Source organism: Electrophorus electricus, chromosome 2, assembly GCF_013358815.1.
Source record: "Electrophorus electricus isolate fEleEle1 chromosome 2, fEleEle1.pri, whole genome shotgun sequence".
Classification (NCBI taxonomy): Eukaryota; Metazoa; Chordata; class Actinopteri; order Gymnotiformes; family Gymnotidae; genus Electrophorus; species Electrophorus electricus.
Window position 1 is genome coordinate 26,557,323 of NC_049536.1, and position 22,490 is coordinate 26,579,812.

General features: G+C 47.7%; 1 protein-coding gene across 21 annotated transcripts in view; it reads right to left on the reverse strand.

The window, feature by feature from the left end:
- The window catches only part of map2 (microtubule-associated protein 2), an 86,307-nt gene that overhangs the window by 3,257 nt on the left and 60,560 nt on the right, over nt 1-22,490 (reverse strand). For 5 of the 21 annotated variants that reach the window (XM_035535890.1, XM_035535901.1, XM_035535882.1 and 2 more), the window contains exons 6-17: nt 19,999-20,073; nt 17,923-18,135; nt 15,553-15,825; nt 10,715-14,080; nt 10,212-10,415; nt 9,740-9,877; nt 8,522-8,580; nt 6,850-7,041; nt 6,311-6,455; nt 5,790-5,846; nt 5,139-5,458; nt 2,337-2,429 (exon numbers count right to left, since the gene is read on the reverse strand). In XM_035535890.1, the coding sequence (XP_035391783.1) occupies nt 2,337-2,429; nt 5,139-5,458; nt 5,790-5,846; nt 6,311-6,455; nt 6,850-7,041; nt 8,522-8,580; nt 9,740-9,877; nt 10,212-10,415; nt 10,715-14,080; nt 15,553-15,825; nt 17,923-18,135; nt 19,999-20,073 (5,135 nt within the window). The remainder of the gene's footprint in view (nt 1-2,336; nt 2,430-5,138; nt 5,459-5,789; nt 5,847-6,310; nt 6,456-6,849; nt 7,042-8,521; nt 8,581-9,739; nt 9,878-10,211; nt 10,416-10,714; nt 14,081-15,552; nt 15,826-17,922; nt 18,136-19,998; nt 20,074-22,490) is intronic. The other 16 variants (XM_035535915.1, XM_035535939.1, XM_035535897.1 and 13 more) reach the window with 16 other exon arrangements.

Consider the following 22,490-nt stretch of genomic DNA (forward strand, 5'->3'; position numbering starts at 1 on the left):
ATTACATGGTCCCAGTAAAGAGAATTTAACAAGTCTCCTTTCTATAGCCACTACATGCTACTGTTTGAGGTATACAGTCATGATGTCCTCCCGGCATGAGGCTGGACTTTGGGAGGACGCCAAACATCGTGATTGGTTGGCTCAGGATCGTGGGGCAGCCTAGGGGTGGAGCAAACATCACGAAAATGCAGAGTGAAGTCACCGAGCACCGTCACGATGATGCAGTGCATTTACTGGGTCTGCGTCTCCCAGTCTTCTCTTCACTCATACCGTGGACATATACCGTGTTCACCTTTTAACTTCAGCCCTCATTGTACAGTAATTAGACAACTGCTGTTCCTACTGGGTCAAGACGACAGGTCATTAGTGGGAGATTAGATAGTAAAATTGGATGCCAGTTTAAAAGCCTTCTGTGACTAACGAGAATGAACAAGAGGGAGCCCATCAGTTTCTGTCCAGCGCAGCCGGTCAATTAATCACCTCGTGGGGCACTTAAGGAACACGAAGCCTGAGAGCAACATCCTGAACATTCTGAGTCAAGCCATTTCTTTTCCTCCAGAGCGGAGAAACGCTGCCTGTGAGCCCACTGCACACTGCACGCTGCACACTGCACACTGCACAGGGCCAGGAATACATGTAACATGATTATACAGGACCTTTATATAAGCCCCAGCTGATGATGGACCTCTATCTCAACCGTCCTGTTTCTCTGGTAACTCTGCGTACTTTCTAACATTTTGAATATCTATCTATCTATCTGTCTGTCTGTCCATACACACACACACACACACACACACACTTTTTGCTTAGCTGGGTCAATCAGACTCATGTTCTGTCCTCCACTGACTGCCCAGTCCAGGTTCACACAGTGAGGAGAGGACACAAGGGGACTTGATTCACCAGCTGGTTAAAGGAGTCAGTCGGATCAGGTCATCATGGCTCCGGTGACGGCCAATCACAGGGATGGATGACTAAGAAAGGCTCTGGGTTATGGCACGCAGTGTCGAGTGCACTGAGCAAGGCATGCGCACACCCTGCTGCTGTGAGGTCATTATATCACAGTCCTGGTGCTGTGGGTTCAGCCTGCATTCAGTCTCAGTGCGCACACACGCACACACACACACATACGTGCACACACACACACCCACACAGACACATTCGCATGCACGCAAACACACACACACACACACACACACACACACACACACTCTTGCAGACATTCCTCTCGCCGCTGTACATAACCCTTCAACCATCATTAATCTAGCCTGACATCTGCTAGGACTTTAAAAAGTCAACTGCACTGACGAGGCGTCTTCTGAACACATCTGCTCAAACTGCGGGCTAACTGTGCCCCAGCAGAGGACCTGAATCACAGCTGCTGGAAGGGACAGAAGTCAAAGTCGGATTGACAGAGAGGCAGACGCAAATTAGCAGAACTAGGTCAGATCGCACAAACACCTGCCGATACTGGACGACACGAGAGAGGCACAGAGAGCAGCCGAGGACAACGCATGCTTGGTCTGTCTGCATAGCCGTGTGTGTGTGTGTGTGTGTGTGTGTGTTATGCATGTTTCATCACCTAAGAAAAGATAAAGAGTGTAAGAGTTGCCAAACCTGTTACCAAACCCATTAAACCCAATAAACCTATTAAATGCAATACCAAACCCATTAAACCTACAAAACCTGTTACCAAACCCATTAACCTCATTACCAAACCCATTAAACCCATTAATCCCATTAAAGAGACGCTAAAGAGTGAACACGTTAAAATATACGGTTGTGATAAGTGAGGAAAAGGTTTAAGATCACACCCAAAACAACGCCAGTGCTTCTGTAAGAGCCTGAAATACAGAAAACAACTTTTAATACTTCTGAATGCTAATTAATTCCACTTCAGAAAACAGGAAATCACCCCCTCGTTGGTTATGGCAGTTTCTTATATGCTGCGTTCCTCTGCGTGTGAATACATGCGCACGACATGCATACATCATAGCAGGCATGGCAACAAGAAAGGACACAGTTCTTATCGTGAAGGAAAGCCTTTCAGAGAAGAGAAGGAGGGTGAGAAAACTGGTTGAAAGAGAGGCCAAGAGATCAGAGAATCAAAGAAAACTTGGGGGGGTTTGTGTGTGGAGAGGAGGGGGCACGTCTGACCGCACTGGACCTGCCATAGATGTTCTGGGTTTCAGAGGGAGACTACAGGAACGGACCGGACCGGGTCAGGCTGACCACTGGCCACCAGCCTGAGAACCGTCGTTCACTCGTGGGAGTGCGGGGTCACACCTCCACCAGCAGGGCGGCGGACGGGCGGAGGGAAGACGGCGAGCGCTACGTACGTTGCCTCCGTGAGGTGAGTGCTTCATATTATCCTTGGAGCCACACTTTGACTGTACGTGAGTGAAGTCCATCTTCTTCATTGCAATTTGAATCTAGATGAAGATGGAGATGGACACACACACACACACACGCACACACACACACACACGCACGCACGCACGCGCACGCACGCACGCACTCACGCATGCACGCACGCACTCACACACACACACATACACGCACGCACGCACTCACGCACGCACGCACACACACACACACACACTCACACACACGCACGCACGCACGCACGCACTCACACACACACACACACACACACACACACACACACACACACACACACACACACATTAGCTGTCTCACTCAGTAGATGGACAACAGCAAAGTAATGACAATGGACGGAGGATATGAAGCTGTGTCGCTAGTCAACTGTGAACTTCAGGAAGCGCTGGCTTGACACCGGCCTCACACGACCTCAGAGAGACGAGAAACCTTCCGCCGAAGATTAAACCCTCCGTTTAATTCCCCCGCACAGGGGAGAGCATGAGAGAGCACTGGAGGAGCTCAGACAGCCAGGCCGCAGCCTTCTTTACCCGTGTACTGAACTGTGGAACTGCTGAAGGGATTATGGGAAAGGGGTGAATATGGATGTATGGATGGTTGGGTGGTTGGGTGACCATCTTTCAGCAGGAGCAGAGGAGAAGAAGTCAGCTGTCAGACCTGCTCCTCCTTCTCATGGAGCTGTTTCGGTCAGGGTGTCAAAAGCCTTTCTAATGTCCTGCTAATAAAAGAAGCCTGCAACAACTCGATAGCCATAATGTAAACAACACTGACTCACACAAAAACACAGCACTTGAGCTGTATAATTATATAGTTATAAGACAGAGAAGAAAAAAAAAAGCCATTTCAATATGTCAGTCCTTGCTGATAAATCATCTACACTAAAACTGAAATGTGAAAAAGGCAAATTTAACTCATTTACTAGTAAATAATGCTTAACTGCTAAATTCGTTTAGTATTATTTAGGGCATTTGTTGCAGTATTTATTGTAGAACTTATTGTATTTATTGTAGTATATGACTTCTCAGTGTTTGAAAAAACTGAATGAACAGGAACTTCTAAGCTTGGCCAAGCTATAGTCATCATTTTTTGGGCCTCTCTCTCTCTCTCTCTCTCTCTGTCTATCTCTCACACACTCACACACACACACACACACACACACACACACACACACACACACACACACACGTTCGGTACGTCAACGAGAACACACATCTACTCTCATTAAGCATGCCAAACACAGTGACCGCTAGACTCATGAACACCTCGGCCACAAATCGTGCCTGAATTATTTAGCAGAGCCAGAGTGCCATGGGGGCAGGGGGCAACGTCTGCGGGGCGGGGTTGTTTGCCAGGTCGCCGCTGTGTGGCGCGACTTTTCTTGCTCTCGGCCGTCTGTCCTGGTCGAGGCCAAGGGGTCCCCTGTCACTCACCCTGGGCCGGCTGTCATGACCGACTGGCTGGAGCGCTTGAGCCCTGATCCGGGGAGTCACTTCCAGTCAATCCCAGTCAGCCGGGGGGTGGGGACCGCACATCTAGGGCCGGATGGCTTGTGACTGCTGGAGGATTTATGCGACCTTTCACCCCCAGCACAAGGCGGTCTAGTCCCTGACCGCTCCCCACAAGTCTGGCCCTCAACTCAAATCCAACCCAGGGTGATCACTGCCCAGAGCAAGTTTTCGTTCTTGTGAAATCATCAGTACGTAAACGGCACAAACCACGACGGATTGAAGAGACTTGCACCGCGGAAAATATTTGTTGGTCGATTTTCGGTTGCATACTCTTCCTTGATCAAAAGTACTTCATCAAAATCATTATGTAGATTTATGCCTTATTTCTAAACATAAATTGCATCTAAGGCCATGATAGCTAGACAGATATCTAAACCTTAGCCCAACCAGGGAATTTCACACGGTCCATGCTCCGAGAAGTGTAGTGTTGCTCTTATTCTCAGTGCCCTGCGGAGTATTCCAGACATCGCTGGAGTCCGTTTTCTCCTAAAGCAACGAGCTCCCGTCCTGTGCATCAGCTCTCTCCTCCGCGCTCCTTCCTGGCCACTCTTCCGTGCTGCAATTGGTCTCTCTGCTCCGCTTCCCTGCCCCCGGACCCCTCCGATATGCTGCCTCATATGACCTCGTCTCTGCGTACGGAATGTCATGTCATGCACATCGGGGGGAACTGGAGCACCGGCCTAAAAGACGTCTTTATGCATACCTTATGTACATAGTACATAAACAGTATATGAATATGGTTGTGTGTGTGTGTGTTTTCTCATATTTGATTCTGTCTCCAATGGCAAAGCCTCTTTCCTGTTTTTTTTGCAAACAGATGAAAGAGCATATGAAGGAATTTGAGATTATAAGACTTCATAAAATTAGAGACTCATTCTTAAGGTGCCGTTCAAAATCGCAATGCCAGACACTTTGTACAGACACATGGAGGCACAAGGCAACACCACTGTGTGTGGGACACACTGACCACAGCCCAGCATGCTAGTCAGGGCTGAAAGAGCATAGCAGCAGAACCCACCCTCTGTCCAAACCCTTCACTCATCTCTAAACCACTTATTTCATAAAAATGTGAAACATTTCTGATATAAATCACAAGACATGCAAAAATTTGTGTCCCTTGAAACAAGTGCTAAGATCTGCCACATGGCACCTGTTTGAGAGTCTGATGGTGGGGGTACTACAGGAAGGCTAGATGGCAGTTGATTGGCTGACAGCGGTAGTGCACAGACTTGCCTGGCCCCCTTTAGGCTGGTACTTGATGTTATCCGTGGAGCCGATCTTGGACTTGACGTTCCTGAGGTCGGGCAGGGGCTGGTTGATCACGCGCAGCTGCTTAGGAGTCGTGGCGGGCGATTTGGGGGGGGTGCGGATGATGGCCACCTTTTTCTCCTGAGAGAGCAAGCTGAGGGACTTGGGGGTGCCTGGCGTGCGGGGGGTGCCCGGGGTGCGGCAGGAGTAGCTGGGCGGGGTGCCGGGCGTGACTGCCGCAGAGCCGGGCGTCCGGGGTGTCGATGTGCCGCTCCGGGCCGATCGGGAGCGGGCAGACACCGTGCCTGTGGACGGAGGGCAGTGTGAAGATCACACACCCGCTCACCAAGGCGAGCTGTGGACACTGGACAGTTTTCACTCTTCAACAGGATGGTTTCAACACAGCTCAAATTTGAATGTCTTAAATTTGCCTTTATAACTTTGAAGGACAACCTATAGACACTATCGTTGATGTTAAATTTGCAGGGAGAGCTGAAGAGAACAACAAAGCTGGACAAAATTAAACATACATTCAACATTAAAATAATGCATCACGTGCAAACATAACTGTGTCCACCCTGGTGGTGAGGAACGGTATGGCAAGCAAGATAGGCTAGGTCAAAATACGCAGTCTACCTGTCATGCTGGGTGACCTGCCTGTCCTATGCTCCGCTCTGACTTCAGTGCGAAAGGCTATGGGAGGGGAGAGAGGGCGGGGAATGGAGAGGGGGCGGAGCCAAATGAGACGTTTTTTTGGATTACATTTAAATCACCGTGCACTAGTCAAAACATGATCAAAGCCCCCAAATTAACTGGACCCCTATGCCTAAGCAACTAAAAAATTTATTTCATCTGTCATTACATTTGTGTGGCATATCCTGAGAAAACTAGAGAATGTTTCTAAAAAGTGGGTATATGCATGTTCACATGTGTGAGTGCATATGTGGGCGTATGTGTGTCTACATGAAAGCGATATTTCCATTTTGCATTTCTTCCTAGGTATCAGCATTGACTCTTGTATCTATTAGCATCCTAGTTACCTAGTATCTGACCTACTGTACTCGCTAGGATACATTCTATGAATAGCGTTTGCTAAATGCAATAAATCTAAATGTTTGTTTGTGTGTCCGTGTGTGTGTGCACGTGTGCGTGCGTACATGTGGGTCTGCGCGGCGCTGTGGATCCACTGCTCGTGATAGATGTGGAGCTCTCCTCCTGCTCGGCCGGGTGTGTGCGGCGGGACAGGATGGATGCGGGCCGGGGCAGAGACGACCTCTTCTCTGGGCTCCGAGAACCTCCGTCCTGGGTTGAGAGGAGGCAGAGATTGGCTTACACCCTGACCACACGCCGCCTCAGCGGTCTGGCCACCACAGCAGTTTCCAACCGTTCAAGAAGGATGTGTGTAGTGTTTACATTGGCCCCTGCATCCTCAAACGTTAGCATACAACTCCTGTTTATAAAGTGTGTCATTTGAGCTGCTATTGCAGAGAACCAAACACAGAGAACTGGCTCCCTCTCGTCTGAATTTCCAAAGCAATCAAGCTAAATGAAATCTGGTTCTTTTTAACCATGAATTACAGTTTATTTATTGAACCACATCCGTGCTCCTATGCTCAGAGATTCTTTAATCTTGCAATTCTACATTTCTAGTTTTTTATGAGATTGCACTAAACAACTATGGCTTCACCTTTCTTACCTTGCCTAAATGACTGTTAAGTGCAGGTGAGTCTTGTGGACCTGCCAAGGAGGGGCGGGGCTCAAAGGGAGCTGTCTCCACCAATGGGCTTGTTTTAGAGGAGGGGCTGGCAGAGTTGGGGTGGGGTGGAAGATGAGCCGACGCCCGCATTTTACAGGTGGGGATCTTTGTTAGTGATGCTGAACTGGGGGTCTGTGATGGACAGTGCATGGGAATTGGAAGACAGAACAGTTTGTTCATGCAAAAACAACGAAACCAATTTTAATTAAACAATGGGAAAAAAAAACACCATGTGAAGAAGGGTTATATCAAACACAAATGAGATAACACAGTGACACTCATGGAAAATTAAGCACTTAACATGACACAAAACATGCTCCAGTGTGCTCAAGAAGTCCTTCGAGTACTAACGAGGAGTACGTCAAACTATTTAACGTCACACTCTGTGTGTAGAATCTGCCGTCTGCAGGAATATTATTCTCTCCTGATTAAAAAACCCATTTTGTGGATTAGAGGGATTTTATAAACATTTCACAATGACTAAAGATGCAGTCCTGCTAGTCCAGGCGATGAAATGGGCGGGAACCTCAAACACCACGCGGAGAGCGGCATTTGGACCGAGCCGGCAGGGATTTGCAGAAAATTTGAGGAAAATAACAGCAATTATGTGAACAAGTACGTGTAAACCGAAAATCTGTAGAGGTCTTTAATGGCAGCTGAGGTCAGAGCAGAATAAACACCATGGCTGGGATAGCTCGAAGGCATGAAGTAGTCTCACCGCGTTCACAGATGTGTGAAATGGTGGATAACCTTGGGGTTATGGGTAATGGAGGCATGCAATCAGCAGCACTGGTGGAACGAACGGAAAATGCCAAACGGATGGAATGTTCAGGTGGGTCAATGGAAAAAAAATGAAGGCTGGCTTGATTGGTTGAGCAGAGAGGGTTGGATGATATATTGTTTATTAATGATTATACTTGCATGTATCGATATTGCAAATAGCTACAGGATGCAGACGGAAGGAATAATTGCATACAGAGTTTTCTATAGTGTGCAGAGAGTCCCCTGGCCAGTCTCAACTGTTGCATTTGTTAGGGTAAGTGACCAGTAACAAGTCAAGGTGCAGACATGGTACAGTGAGAGTCTTGTAGCCATATCATTAACTGCATAGAATTTCAGGTAGTCACCAGTTAGAATTAGATCACAAACTGTCCTAAATATCATATTCCAAAGAGATTTTAAACCATCCAGATCAGTGTATTGTGTAACACTATTTTAATACCACCTAATATTCTTCCACGGATACAACAAAGCACTATTGTAAGTTGTTCTGGACAACAGTTAACCCTTTAACATCAGTTAGTTTACTAACACCGCAGGTGTGAGATTTAGTGCTGGCGAATCTCATACCACTCGGTTAAAGTCTCTCATAAGTGGTGAGGATGCCCAAGATTATAATTCAAGTTCACGTTCCTTTACTCAGGACCACTAAAGGTTGTAATAATAGTGAAGTGAGCAATGCACCCTAGCTCCACTGAGTGTGTCGGTAATTAGGGTATACATACATGTCTGTCCACAGGAAATACTGACCATACTACGGCATGGTGCTGAACTACTTTGACTTCTATCCAAATGTGTCATGTTTAGAGGTGCTCATGTAGGGGATACTTACAGATGCCCGATCTCTGGAGTGCCTCAACCCACCGAGGGGCTGACGCCCGTCTGCCGACACTGGAGAGAGGTAGAAAGAGAGAGGTAGAGAGAGAGAGAGAGAGAGAGAGAGAGAGAGCGAGAGAGAGTGAGAAAAGGAGAGGGATACTGGGATTGTCAGTGTTTATTCTTTAAAAGAATATACAAACAATTGGAAAATGAGAGACATGCAGACAAAAACAAACGTTTGCTCTCTCTCATACCAACCCTGTCAAACGTCAGCCTCAGCATGCATACAGCAATGCTTTTGGACTTCAAATTCATTTTAACGTTTAGACTTTAGCTTAATTTACTCTAGACTCCCGAAGAGCCGTTAATTAACTTTTGTTAGTGCTCAAGACAGTAGCTTGAGCATTTATTTTTATTCTGGTCACTGAAACCTAAATGGAAGTGTGTCCAACCCACATCTGAGCTTTAGAGACTGCTTTGAAGTTTTCTGGCATAGTATTATCCAGATTTAAATAACTGCTTTCATTACATAAGAGGCTTTATTGTAACTTCGAACTGGGCTTCTGCAGCAATTTATCAGATTTTAAACATAAATTCAAATTTAGTTACCAGAGAGAAGGGGACCCTGATGAGGACAGGGAGCTCTCTCTCTTCCTCTCTCTCTAGCTATCTTTATACCTGTTTCTCTCTTCCAGTGCGAGGCCATATTCTTAGCAGGCCTATAACTACAAAGTAACAGTTGCCTGGCAACCGCTGCAGACGTACGACATGCCCAGTGAGGCTCTTGGGTAAGAACGGCTACCCGTAGTGGAAGTCGTGTTTCTATAGTGAAAAACACTCACCCTTGCAGAGTCACAATCACACACACTCATCCAAGACGCAGTGCATGCTTATTGCTTAACAAAATGCAAAGTCACTGCACAGCACGATCGCAGTCCATAGGCAAACGTAGGGCAAAGCAGCAGACGTGAGTGCTGAGACCAATAAATAAGATGACGGAGATATTCCGTGAGCACAGACAGCAATAGTGAAGCAGATTTCAAAATAAAAAAACGAAATAAAAACACTTCACTTAAATATAAATCAACATCCATGAGCAAAACAACAACAAAACAATAACAGCAATAATAATAAAAAAAAAACATAAAGCAAAGGGACAAACATCACTTCCACAATGACACGCCAGTGTACGATTGCCAGCCACATTGCACGAGCCTTTCCAGCTGATCACCTGCGGGTTTCCTCTTAGCCCAGGCGTGGTGCTGGGTAGGTCTAGGGTGTCTTACGGTGGACTTTAAAACACTCCTCCGGGAGGGAGAATGGCTCTGAGTTTCAGATTTTTTTGCGAGCTCAACCTTCTTAATCATAGCTATGAAAGGGAAAAAGAGAGTGAGTGAAAGAGGCAAAGGCAGCAGGTCCCCGGACTGAGGGCGTGAGACCATCCAGGCATGCCGCTTCAAATAAGGAATAGTTACTCAAAGTCTCAAAGGGAGTCACAAAGTTACTCAAACAAATAATAGAATAATAGACAGACACTTGACAAAACACATTAATTAAAGAACAACAAGACCAGTTTGAATTTGAGGTGGGTAATATACACATATACCATTTGCTATTCTGCCATGAACCTTACAAGGATCTTACACAATAACGTAATACCGTTCAGGCAAATACATTGCCACGGACATTGGTGCATTAGAGACCTTTTTTCTTCTTCATGTCCTCCCTCTGGATGAGCGCCGGCTCCTTGCAGACGGGTTTGCGTTCAGGGGTGGAGATGCGGCCCTTGACCCTGCCTCCCTTAGCCTTCTGCTTGGGTTGTTTCTCAGTGGGCGGCTGCTTAGCAGGGCTTTCCATTCTGGGGAGAGGCTCTATTTTCTCAGTTGCCATGCTTCTATCATCGTCTGCTGACAATGAGAGGCAAACGGATGAAACCAAGATTATGACCAAAATCAACCTCCTATCAAACAGACCGAGGCGCTATTAGATATTAAAATGCATATATTTATAATAAATGCTCTAATACCAGCATTAAATGTTACTCGACTGAACTCTGTGAAACATAATAAATATACTTTTAGAAACATGATCCTTTAAAACCTTCTTTAACAATAAAAATGTATTTCTGCTTCTGGTTTTCAACATTACAAATAAATAAATAAATAAAAAAGACTAATAAAAATTAATAAATAAAAACACGAATCACCTTGAGTGTCCACCCAGGAACTATCCAAGATGGAATCATCCATTGTGGTTTCATCTTTGTAGTCATCGTAGCTCTCGGTGACACCCTCACTTTCTGGTATCTCCCTCGGAAGGCACACAGCAACTTGCACAACTTCTGGGACATCTGGAACTTCCTCAAGGCTAGCAGCTTCCATCTCTACTTCCTGAGCCATTTCCACTGATTCTTCTTCCTCTTCTTCCTCTTGGAGTTGCTGAGGTGGTTCTTCCTCAGGAGGAGCGAAGAATCGCACGCTGTGGCCAGGCTCCTCTCTCTCGTCAATGGTCTGCACCACTGTGATGAAGTCATCTTCCACAGTCACTACAGACTCGATGGCAGCTCGAGGTTCTGCGGTCTCCTCCACCACTGAACCTGCCCTGTGAAGCTCCTCTTCTTCTTCCTCTTCATCTTCTTTGTCCTCCACTTCGGCCTTAGTCATGTCTGCTTCAGCCTGCTTTGATTTAGTCTTCTCTTCGTCAACCTTTTCCATTTCAACCCACTCTGTTTCAAACTTTGCTGTTTCCAACTGTTGTGTTTCATCCTTCTGCATTTCAACCATGCCTGTTTCAGGTACCTCTGTTTCAAGCCTGTCTGCTTCAGCCTTCTGCATTTCAACCTTGCTTGTTTCGGGCACCTCTGTTTTAAGCCTGTCTGCTTCAGCCTTCTGCATTTCAACTTTGCTTGTTTCAGGCACCTCTGTTTTAACCCTGTCTGCTTCAGCCTTCTGCATTTCAACCTTGCCTGTTTCAGGTACCTCTGTTTCAAGCCTGTCTGCTTCAGCCTTCTGCATTTCAACCTTGCTTCTTTCAGGCACCTCTGTTTTAAGCCTGTCTGCTTCAGCCTTCTGCATTTCAACTTTGCTTGTTTCAGGCACCTCTGTTTTAAGCCTGTCTGCTTCAGCTTTCTGCATTTCAACCTTGCCTGTTTCAGGCACCTCTGTTTTAAGCCTGTCTGCTTCAGCTTTCTGCATTTCAACCTTGCCTGTTTCAGGCACCTCTGTTTTAAGCCTGTCTGCTTCAGCTTTCTGCATTTCAACCTTGCCTGTTTCAGGCACCTCTGTTTTAAGCCTGTCTGCTTCAGCTTTCTGTATTTTAACCTTGCCTGTTTCAGGCACCTCTGTTTCAAGCCTGTCTGCTTCAGCCATCTTCATTTCAATGTTGTCTGTTTCAAGCATCTCTGTCTCAGTGATTTCTGGCTCAGGTCTCTCTGTCACCAAGGCATCAGGCTTAAGTGGTTTTGCTTCCTCCATGAGTTCCTCAGGCTCTTCCCCCAGTTCTATTTCATCCTCCATATTCTGTGCCTCAGGCTTCTCAGTCTTTACAAGATCTGACTGCACCTGGTCCTCAACAATAGCTTTCTTCTCCTTAACAGCTTCCACTAGGGGTGCATCCTCTTTAGTGGGTTTCTCAACAGATCCAGCAGGAGACAATTTCATTGGCTCGGCTTTCAGAGCCTCTTTGTCCTCTACTTGTTTGGGTTTCTCTGTGTCAACTTGCACTTTCTCCTCCTCCGGGGCACTCTCTACCGACGATGCTGGGGATGGTTTGATAGGTCTAGCAATCCTGTCTTTGGCAACTCCAGTGAGCTGGTACACATCTTCCGCATCTACCTCCTCATAGGCCTCCTGGTGCACCAAATCTGGCTTGTTCTTCACCTTCTCCCTCAGCTCTTGGAGTTCCCGCTCCTCCTCTACACTCAAAGGCCGGTCCTCCATTTCCAGCTTGCGTATTTGCCTCTCATAATCAGCTATTTCAGCCTCTTGCTCAGCCATAAGCTTGGCCTGTGCATCAAGACTAGGCCTTGCCTCTTCCAAGGTGACTGTCACAGTTGGGGTGACAAAGGTGTCACTTAGTTTTTCTGACTGCTTTGCCTCAACACTTTCTTTCTTGCTCGGTTCTTCTGTTGTATCCTTCCGTTCTTCTGCTCGTGGGGTGATGTCCTCCTTAATATACTTAAATGTTGGGCTCTCTTGTCCGCTTGGAGCCGGACTTGCCTCTCTCTCCTCTGATATCATAGTGTTGAAGATTTGCATTGGTGGAGGTTCCATTGGACTGTGCAAATCTGCAGGAGATGGCATGGGACCCGAATACTCGCTGAAAACACAGTATCCCTGTTCTTCCAACTGTCCCTCACTTTTTGCGACTCTCTGACTTTGGCTGCCCTGAAGTAAATGGGCTAATGAGTCACTCACAAGTGTTGGCATATCTGCTGGCACTGACTTCCTCCTCATGATCTCAGGGTCTGTGTTCTCAGACATCAGCCTGGATCGGGTACCTGCCAAGTCTAGCATTTCAGGCAGATCTGGCGCCATCACAATGCCACCGTTTTTGTAGGAGTACTTGGTAGGCAGAGGAGACTCAGGAGATTCTGGCTGTGGACTTGCGGGCTTGACCTCAGCTACTGTCTCCTTGGGAGGGGAACTGGATGGAGTTGGGACAGAAGCGGATGTCTCCAGGATCAGCGGTGGGAAAGATGGAACTTTCTCCACTGAAGGAGTTGTGATGGGAAGGTAGTCGGCAGATTCATCCAGGCTTCCACTGGTGTAAGACATGATGTCTGTCGCCAAGGGGGAGAAGTTCCTGGGCCGCCCTTGACCTCCGCTCTGATCCATAGTGCCGATGGTGATATTTAAGGAATAGCTTCTTTGTTCAAGGGCCAGTTTTCCGGGAGAGAGCCGACAATCGTCCCTCTTTTCAGCTAGCGGGAGAACCTTTTGCTCCTCCATTGTACCCTTTTGAGTTTCAGGCTTTTCATCCATCTGAGCCAGGGTACTGTAGCTGATTTCTGGAACTGAAACAGCATTTTCTGTCTCATCCGATGTAGCACTAAGCTCATAATAACCTTCCCGCTGGCTTCTGTCTTCATCTGATTTCAATGTTGTGGTCTCAAAGTAAGCAGACATTCCAGACTTGTCCTTAATTTGTTCTTTCTCCTTGTCCAAGCTGGGAGAGTCTTTTCCAGGCACTTCTGGAGTTTTGGCACTTGCTGTAACCTCTATCTTCTTGTCTCCAGTAATGACTGATTCTGCTTCCAGTGATTGCTCTTCACGTGTTGGAACCTTACTGGAGTCGGCTTCATCCGAAGAAGCAGATTTCTTGGTACCAAATGGCGAATCAGCCTTGTGAGCTAAAGCATCTGTAGGGTCTTTGGTATGCCCCTGGCCATTGGGGGAAATAGCAAAATCCTCCGTGTCACACAGGGTCGGTAACAGGGTGTCTGACATGCCTTTGTCAGGTGCAACACTCTGGTAAGAGGGGAGGTCACCCGGACGCACCTCTGACTGAGTGAAGTCCATGCCAACCGGTGTGGTCCTCTCCCCACATGGCTTTTCTGCATCCATCTTCACAGCTGAAAACAAATCTTAAGTGATCTGGTTGTGCTGCATTACGATTCGATCTGGGCCTAAATGGATTTGCCAGGCCAACCACCACACAGACAAGCAAAGCCCAGCATTCTGCACGACGCACAGCACTGCAGATGAAACAAAACGGCACATACCAATTCAGTAGTGAAGGAAGCGATGGCATGGATGTGACCGCACCAACATGCAAAATGTTGGATGGATAAGATCCACATGATGATGGTGAAATGTCCAAGGTGGCTTTGGCCTGATACGAAGCAGCTGTCAGTGCACCACACATGGGTTTGGAAGGGTTTCATCACATGATGACTTTAATAAAGTATAATAAATCTGTTTAATAAATATAGTATAAATATCAGTAGAGATTTTATATATATATATATATATATATATATATATATATATATATATATATATATATATATATATACACACACACACACACACACACACACACACACACATACACACACACACACACACACACGCACACACACACTGTAGTGCAGTAAGAGATGTGGAGATATTCCGAACTGTAGTAAAGTACACAAAGTTTTCAGAGAAGTAGGACGTTTCAGACAGCTTATGAAGGACCTCTGTCTGAAATGTTCTGTTTCTCTGGAAACTATATATATGTGTACATACATACATACATACGTACGTACTTTAGTTTGAGCCTTAATGGATTTATCAAATAATTTGTTTGTGTAAATGCCCTGATCTTGTTCAACAAATTAGTGGAAAAAATGCTGCCATAGTCAACAGAGACCGTTCTGCTTGTGAAATCTTTGAATATTTATTTTACCTGAGACAAATAAAGACAATACAAATTAAATACTTGGGGAAAATACACCTTTTAGGTTTTGGAATATAACAGATGAAATGGCTTGATAAAGAAAAATAAAATTTAAAAAATGTAGGCAGAAAACCAAAATGAACAAAGCGCAAAAAAAAAACCCTCTGGTAAAGCAGACTAAAATCATAGGATTTCAACCAAATCTTGAGCTGAATCAAACACAGGTGATTGACCACAGCATGCTGTACAGAAACCTCCATACACTGGCAATGTAGCTGGCAACAAAAAAAAACAACAACCACTGAGCAATGAACCACAGGCGGCGGCAGAGGTCAGCCTGGCAGCTGTAGCACCAGACGGGAGAAAGCAGTGTGCTCGAGAGAAAGCTTCACCAGAAAAACAGAAGACAGTGACTGCACTGAAAAACAGCACTTAGAGGAAAAAAATAGCAAAGAGAAAAAGGTAAAGTAACACAGCTCTGGCCACAGAAGCGGAGCACCATCAAGCCTGTGTTGCCTGGCAGCGTGAGCAGAGAAGAGGACAACCTCCCACATTTCCTCAGCTTGCACCTTTAGCTATGGCTTTTTCTTTCTTTTTCTTTTTTGTGTTTTGGTTGGAAAGCAAAAGGAAAAACATGCAGGCTGCAGAGGAGGGAGGACACACCTTTCTCAGGGCTCTCTTCCCTCTCTGGCTCCTCGGTGCTCCCGTTAGGAGCTTCTGGGCCAGCAGTAAGTGCCCGGATCTCGGCCTGCGGACAGGGCAAAGCCTGGGCCTCGCCTGCCACCGCTGCCTGCTCTAAGAGCTCGGATGGGGGTTCCTGCTCAGGCTCCTCCCCAGTCCACTCCTCCTCCTCCTCCTCCTGCTCCTCTAAAGCTGCTGAAGGAGTGTCCTCCTCTTCCTCCTCCGCTGCGGAAAGAGCCTCTATGGTCTCTTCTTCTTAACAGACAGGGGGACAAGTGGAACATCAAGACTACGGGACAACACAGACTTGGGTTATAGGGGTTGAAGGAAGCGGGACACTTTCAGCTCTGGTGAGAATGAAACCAACCCAAATGATGCATGTGTACTGTTTCAGTATGAATGTGGCACGAACAGTAGCAACCCCTTAGTTTAATAACAGTATCCCACTGTATCACTGAGTAGGCTATTATAAAATATTGAAATAGTTCCCCATCTTAGAACATTGGCGAAACCATTTATCAGATACACATTATATTATATATAATATCATGTAAATGATCTTATCTATATGGGACAGTTTACCAGACCCAGACTAGGCAGAGAAACTGGCCTTGTATATTCTAAAAATTATATTGTAATAAAAGTATTCTCAAACACACTTTATCCTGACTGATAAAGAGCTGGAGACCCGATGAGGAGTCACCGCAATATGCAGACCAGGGTGTGGTGTGGGAAACAACAGAAGAACCCCTGTGCTCCCATGACAATATGCCCTATATCCGGGTATTTAGCGCTCATGACCGTATTTACAGTCATCTGTATTAGTAGTGCTGAGGTAGTCCTGGGTCAGCACTGTGCATTGCAGTTTGGGGCTTCAGGGACACCTCATTAACCTCCCTGTCACGGAGGAGTTGGTCAGGAATAAAAACAGTAAATAATGAATCGTGAAAGAATCCGGAAAGAAGTTGCTAAATGTTGAACACAGGGGTGAAATGAGTCACAGCTGGGAAGCCCCTGCATGTGAGGGGAGTTGTTTTGACTCCTTTCGAGTCACACCAGGACTATCTCTGCTTAGCTCTGCAGCACCTGGGATTCACACGGCAATAAAGGTCTACTAGACTCTCTCTCTCTCCATCCCAACATCATGCACGCTGCCTATTCTTCAAATCCGGGGCTATTTACCTTCGTACTTAGCAGCATTTCAATTTATGAGACTGAGATATGAGATGTTTGGGTTAAAACCTTCTCTGCAGATGAAAGCACATTGGAAACATTACCACTTTAGCACCCCTGTGGGTGTAGTAGGTTTTTTGCTTTAGCAAGAAATCCTGCTTGAGGGAGTCACAGTCTGTCAGCAGAAGTCAGCAGCTCAGAAAACCTTTAGGTGGGCTGCAGAGAACAATGCTGGTAGTGACCCTGGTTCCGATAGTGACCCTGGTTCTGGTAGTGACCCTGGCTCTAGTTGTGACACTGGTTCTGGGCGTGACCCTGGCTCTAGTAGTGACACTGGTTCTGGGCGTGACCCTGGCTCTAGTAGTGACACTGGTTCTGGTAGTGACCCTGGCTCTAGTAGTGACACTGGTTCTGGGCGTGACCCTGGTTCTGGGACTGACACTGGTTCTGGGACTGACACCCCAGGTCAATGCCATGGTGAAATGGGAGCAGAGTGAGAGAAGGAGCAAAGGATCAGGGAATTTACTGACTTATGCAAGACAGTAAGCAAATTTAAAAAGTGTGTGTGTGTGTATGTTTGTGCGTGCGTGCATAAGAGTGCACACCACAAAGAGAAGAGCTGAAAGTCTTCCTGTGATCTACAGCATGTGTACATCAGCAGGTGGGGAAATGGGGCGGAACTTGATGTTGGGGGCGGGGCATGGACAGGTGAGTATGTTTTTTTGGGCCAGATGACGAACAGACAGAGTCAGACGGACAGAAAGACGGACACACCAAACAGGCAGAAGAAAAAATGTGCACAACATGCTCGACTGACCTGCTGATGTGGCAAGTCATTGGGCTCCGGCGTAAAAGTGAAGGTTTATTCGTCTACTGAGCGCTTCACACTAACGGCGCCTCGGACTGCGTACGCCCTCTCAGGCCACCAGATGCACATTCTAAACCGAGCCAAATGACTTGCGATGAAATGTCCCGGAAAAAAAACACGCGGACCAACGAGAGAACGTGGAACGCTCCACAGACGGAGCGTGCACAACACAACAGAAACGGAAGACAGAAGGGGAGGGAGAGAGAGGAAAAGAGGGGTGCAGAGGTCAGGATATAAAGAAAGGAGGAGAGGTCTGGAGAGGGGAGCAGGAGGGGAGGCGGGATGGCGGAGAGGAACCATGCGTGGTTCACCTTCGATCTGCCTAAAAGCAGCAGCCTGCCCTGGCGGGCCCGACCCCGAGAGGGTCCACTCGGGGCTGAATAAGGGGTGGTCATAGTACTCCTCGTCAGAGTAGTAGGGCTCATCCTCAGGCACTGAAACTGAGATGGAGGGGGCGAGGAACTTGCACCTCTCCCGAGAATTTTGGAAGCGGCGGAGAGGCCCTGCCTCCTCATCCCCTACATCTACAAACAGACACACAAGGAGAAGGAGCTGCAGGGAAATCCGCACACGGAAAGAGAGAGGTGGGGGGGCAGAGAGAGGGAGAGAGAGAGGGGAGAGAGAGAGAGGGAGAGAGGGAGAGAGAGAGAGGGGAGAGAGAGGGGAGAGAGAGAGAGGGAGAGAGGGAGAGAGAGAGAGGGGAGAGGGGAGAGAGAGAGAGGGGAGAGAGAGAGAGAGAGGGGAGAGAGAGAGGGGAGAGAGAGGGAGAGAGAGAGGTGGGGGGACAGGGAGAGGGAGAGAGAGAGGGGGAGAGAGGGAGAGAGAGGGAGAGAGAATGAGTTGAGGAGAGAGTGAGAGAGAAGCAGAGAGAGTAGGGGATCGGGGGATACGGAAAGTGACGGAAAGTAAGAAAAGGACAAAAAGTGCTGAGGCGGGAAAAAGTGAGGAAGACCAAGAGGAGAGTGGAGAGGAAGAACATGGAGGCGCTGAAAGGGAACATGAGAGAAAGAGTAAGGAGGAAGAGAGGAAATATATACGGTAGCGGCAGAAAAATAGAGATAGAAAACAGTAACGCTGAGGCAGGATACTAGAGTCAGAGAGACTCAAAGGAAGTGAGACAGAGACACACACACATGTACATACACACAACACAGCCGCACACATATACACAAGACACCAGACCAGAAACACAGAAATCTGCTGTGGTGGCACCATTTCTGGGATGTGATACAGCATGAAAGAGCATCGCTTTAAACAACTCAACTGGTAAAACACACACTGCACTTATCTGCCATGAGTCAGTCAGCATTATTTACACCTTTCCTTTCTATTTCCTGCCTTTCTACTTCTGTTTCCTATAACGCAGTAATATCCTGACAGGTTAATGCCTGACTGGGTCTACAACCCAGTGGTCATTTGTATTTATTTGTGGGATTGGACGGTTTGCATTCTGCGTTGTCCTCTCGTCTCGCCCGGCCACGGCGGTGCAGAGCGCCTGTCGGCTCCTCACTGCTGCGTCTGGTACAAAGTCAGCACAAGCACGGATATACGGAAGACCCTGCTCCTGAAGTGGCTTTTCCATGTCAGTTTCCATGGCAACGTAGGCAGTGTCAGAGGACAATGGTACAGACCTCCGCTAGCTCTAACGGGGTGCCCTTACCACCACTGAGCAGAGAGACAGAGAGAGATGCAGTCAGGGAAATAAATAACGAACAAAAAAAAACTAACACAGGAACAAACATACAAGCGCAGGCCCACAACATTAACGGCACCGACAGCACAACATGCAGACAGGAAAGAACAGGAAGAGCGTGTGGTGTGAGGGTGGGGGGGCGTTCCCCAGTCACCCGGAGGTTAATCGAGGGCGGAGACCGCGGCTGAGAGAAGATGGGACTGAGGGGAGGGCTCGGGTGGAGGAACTCATGCAGGGTGGAGCCTCCTAACAGCGCCAAGAGTGTAGGGACGGAGGCAGCGGGGTGATGGAGATGGAGGTGAGGGGACATTGTTTCCGTCCAGGCTGAGTCTTCCGAAGACTGTGTGATGAGAGCGAGCGTCCATAACACGTGCCGAGGAGAAATGAGGAAGAGGAGGAGGTGACCAAGTCAGCGCTGTGCCCGTGTCTCCCCCAGCGCGGCTCTCTCTGGCTCCCCCTGTTGGGCAGGAGCTGGCGGCTCATCGCACAGTTGATGTGAGGCCCAAAAAAAATAAACCTCCTCTCATGGCGCCCGTGATCGACGAAGATGGAGACACGCCGAAACCATGAACACACTTTACACTCACATCTTTATGCACACATCCGTACACACATGCGTGCCTTCGTGAGCGCGCTCATACACACACACCCACCCACACGCTCACACCCCAGAGACTGCAGGGCAGGAACGTACCTTGCTCCAGCGGGCCAAAGTGCTCGGCTGCGGGTGAGGGAGGCGGAGATGGGGGCAGGTTGGCGGAGTCTTCCACTGCACACACAAAGAAGAGGGCACGGTTAGGAGATCGGGAGGTGCAGAGAACTGCCTGCCATGGAAGAACGCAGTGAAGGATGAGAAGCAGCGCAAGCCTGGGGAGGGTATGCAGTCACGCTAGAGACTTCGCTCCCATCACCCACACATACACACACACACAAACACGCACTCACAATACACACACACACACAAGCACACACACACATACCCACACACACACAGTCACAATACACATACACACACACTCACAGTACATACAAACACGCATTCACAATACACACACACACAAGCACACACACACACACTCACAATACACACAAACACGCACTCACAATACACACACACATACCCACGCACATACACACACACACACACACACTCACAGTACACACAAACACGCATTCACAATACACACGCACACAAGCACACACACACAAACAATACACACAAACACGCACTCACAATACACACACACACACATGCACACACACGCACTCACAATAACAGTAGTGAATGCGAGTCCCACTCATGCTTCCCAGTCTATCTGGTGTTGGTTTCCCCACCACTGCCTGAGTATAACCACAGGTGGCTCAAAACGTACTACACTTACTCCATCACATGTACCTCAGTAAAATTTAGAACATTTTTCAGTCGTTTTAAGATCCTAGACCCACATCCTGCTATTGCGGGAATACTGACTCCACCAAAGCCACTTTTGGATTTTCTTGTCTTATTTATGTGGTGTGAAAGGAATCTTAAATGAGGACATGGCACATCATTTGAAGTTGACAAGTGTTTTACAATTAATTTGAAGAGAAATGTTTGGATCTGCTTCCTAATCAGGCTGGGATTCTGCAGCTCTGTTTTGATTATATTAGTTAGACAAAAACCTGAATATTTTGTTGCACAGTGCTTTAAAATATGACTTACCTACTTTTGAGTTTTGCATGTCTACATTTACTCCCAAGTATTTTTTTAAAGTAACAATACTTTTAGTTGAGTAGTTTTTGGCTACTGTACCCACATCTAGGTGTGCCATAGAAGACCTGCAGGGATGCACACACTGTATTTAATGTAAATGTGTTCATGTACAAAACCATTTCACATGTTTTAAATAGACATTAATGCCACATCACAAAAGACTGTGACTGCTAATTCACAGCCAGGCCACCAAAACAGAGAGAGAGAGAGTCAGAGGAGAGGGAGAGAGAGGAGGGAGAGAGACAGGAGAGAGACAGGAGAGAGAGACTGGGGAGGGAGAAACAGAGAGAGAGAGAGAGAGAGAGAGAGAGAGAGAGAGACAGGAGAGAGAGACTGGGGAGGGAGAAACAGAGAAGGGAGAGGAGAAAGAGAGAGAGAGAGGGAGAGAGAGAGAGAGAGAGACAGGAGAGAGAGACTGGGGAGGGAGAAACAGAGCGAAGGGAGAGGAGAGGGAGAGAGAGGAGGGAGAGAGACAGGAGAGAGAGACTGGGGAGGGAGAAACAGAGAGAGAGAGAGAGAGAGAGACAGGAGAGAGAGACTGGGGAGGGAGAAACAGAGAGAAGGGAGAGGAGAAAGAGAGAGAGAGGGAGAGAGAGACAGGAGAGAGAGACTGGGGAGGGAGAAACAGAGAGAGAGAGAGAGAGAGACAGAGACAAAGGAAAAAATGCTAAGCTTAAAGAAACACTGTTACACAGCGGGACAGATATGCCATTCCAGCAATCGCAAAGGTGTGAACGAAAACCTGTCAAGTACATCGACTTCCCATCTCAAGCAAACACAGGACCAGCATGTTCTGCTATGAGTCTCCATGATGGCAGTGTAACCTACCTGAAGATCATACCGTGTGCCTCTGTACCAGGATGATAGGGTGTAACCTACCTCTGTGCCAGGATACCTGCCTGTGATCCTGGCCCAGTGGCAGCACTACCTGACAGCAGTCTCTCCCAGTGCTGGTGCTATCTACCTGTGGGGTCACTTGTGTTGTTGCATAACTACATAACTGTTGTTGCATGGCAGCAGTGAAGTTCTAGTACCCTACCTGAGGGCAGTCTGACAGCAGTGGGGCTCTAGTACCCTACCTGAGGGCAGTCTGACAGCAGTGGGGCTCTAGTACCCTACCTGAGGGCAGTCTGACAGCAGTGGGGCTCTAGTACCCTACCTGAGGGCAGTCTGACAGCAGTGGGGCTCTAGTACCCTACCTGAGGGCAGTCTGACAGCAGTGGGGCTCTAGTACCCTACCTGAGGGCAGTCTGACAGCAGTGGGGCTCTAGTACCCTACCTGAGGGCAGTCTGACAGCAGTGGGGCTCTAATACCCTACCTGAGGGCAGTCTGACAGCAGTGGGGCTCTAGTACCCTACCTGAGGGCAGTCTGACAGCAGTGGGGCTCTAGTACCCTACCTGAGGGCAGTCTGACAGCAGTGGGGTTCTATTA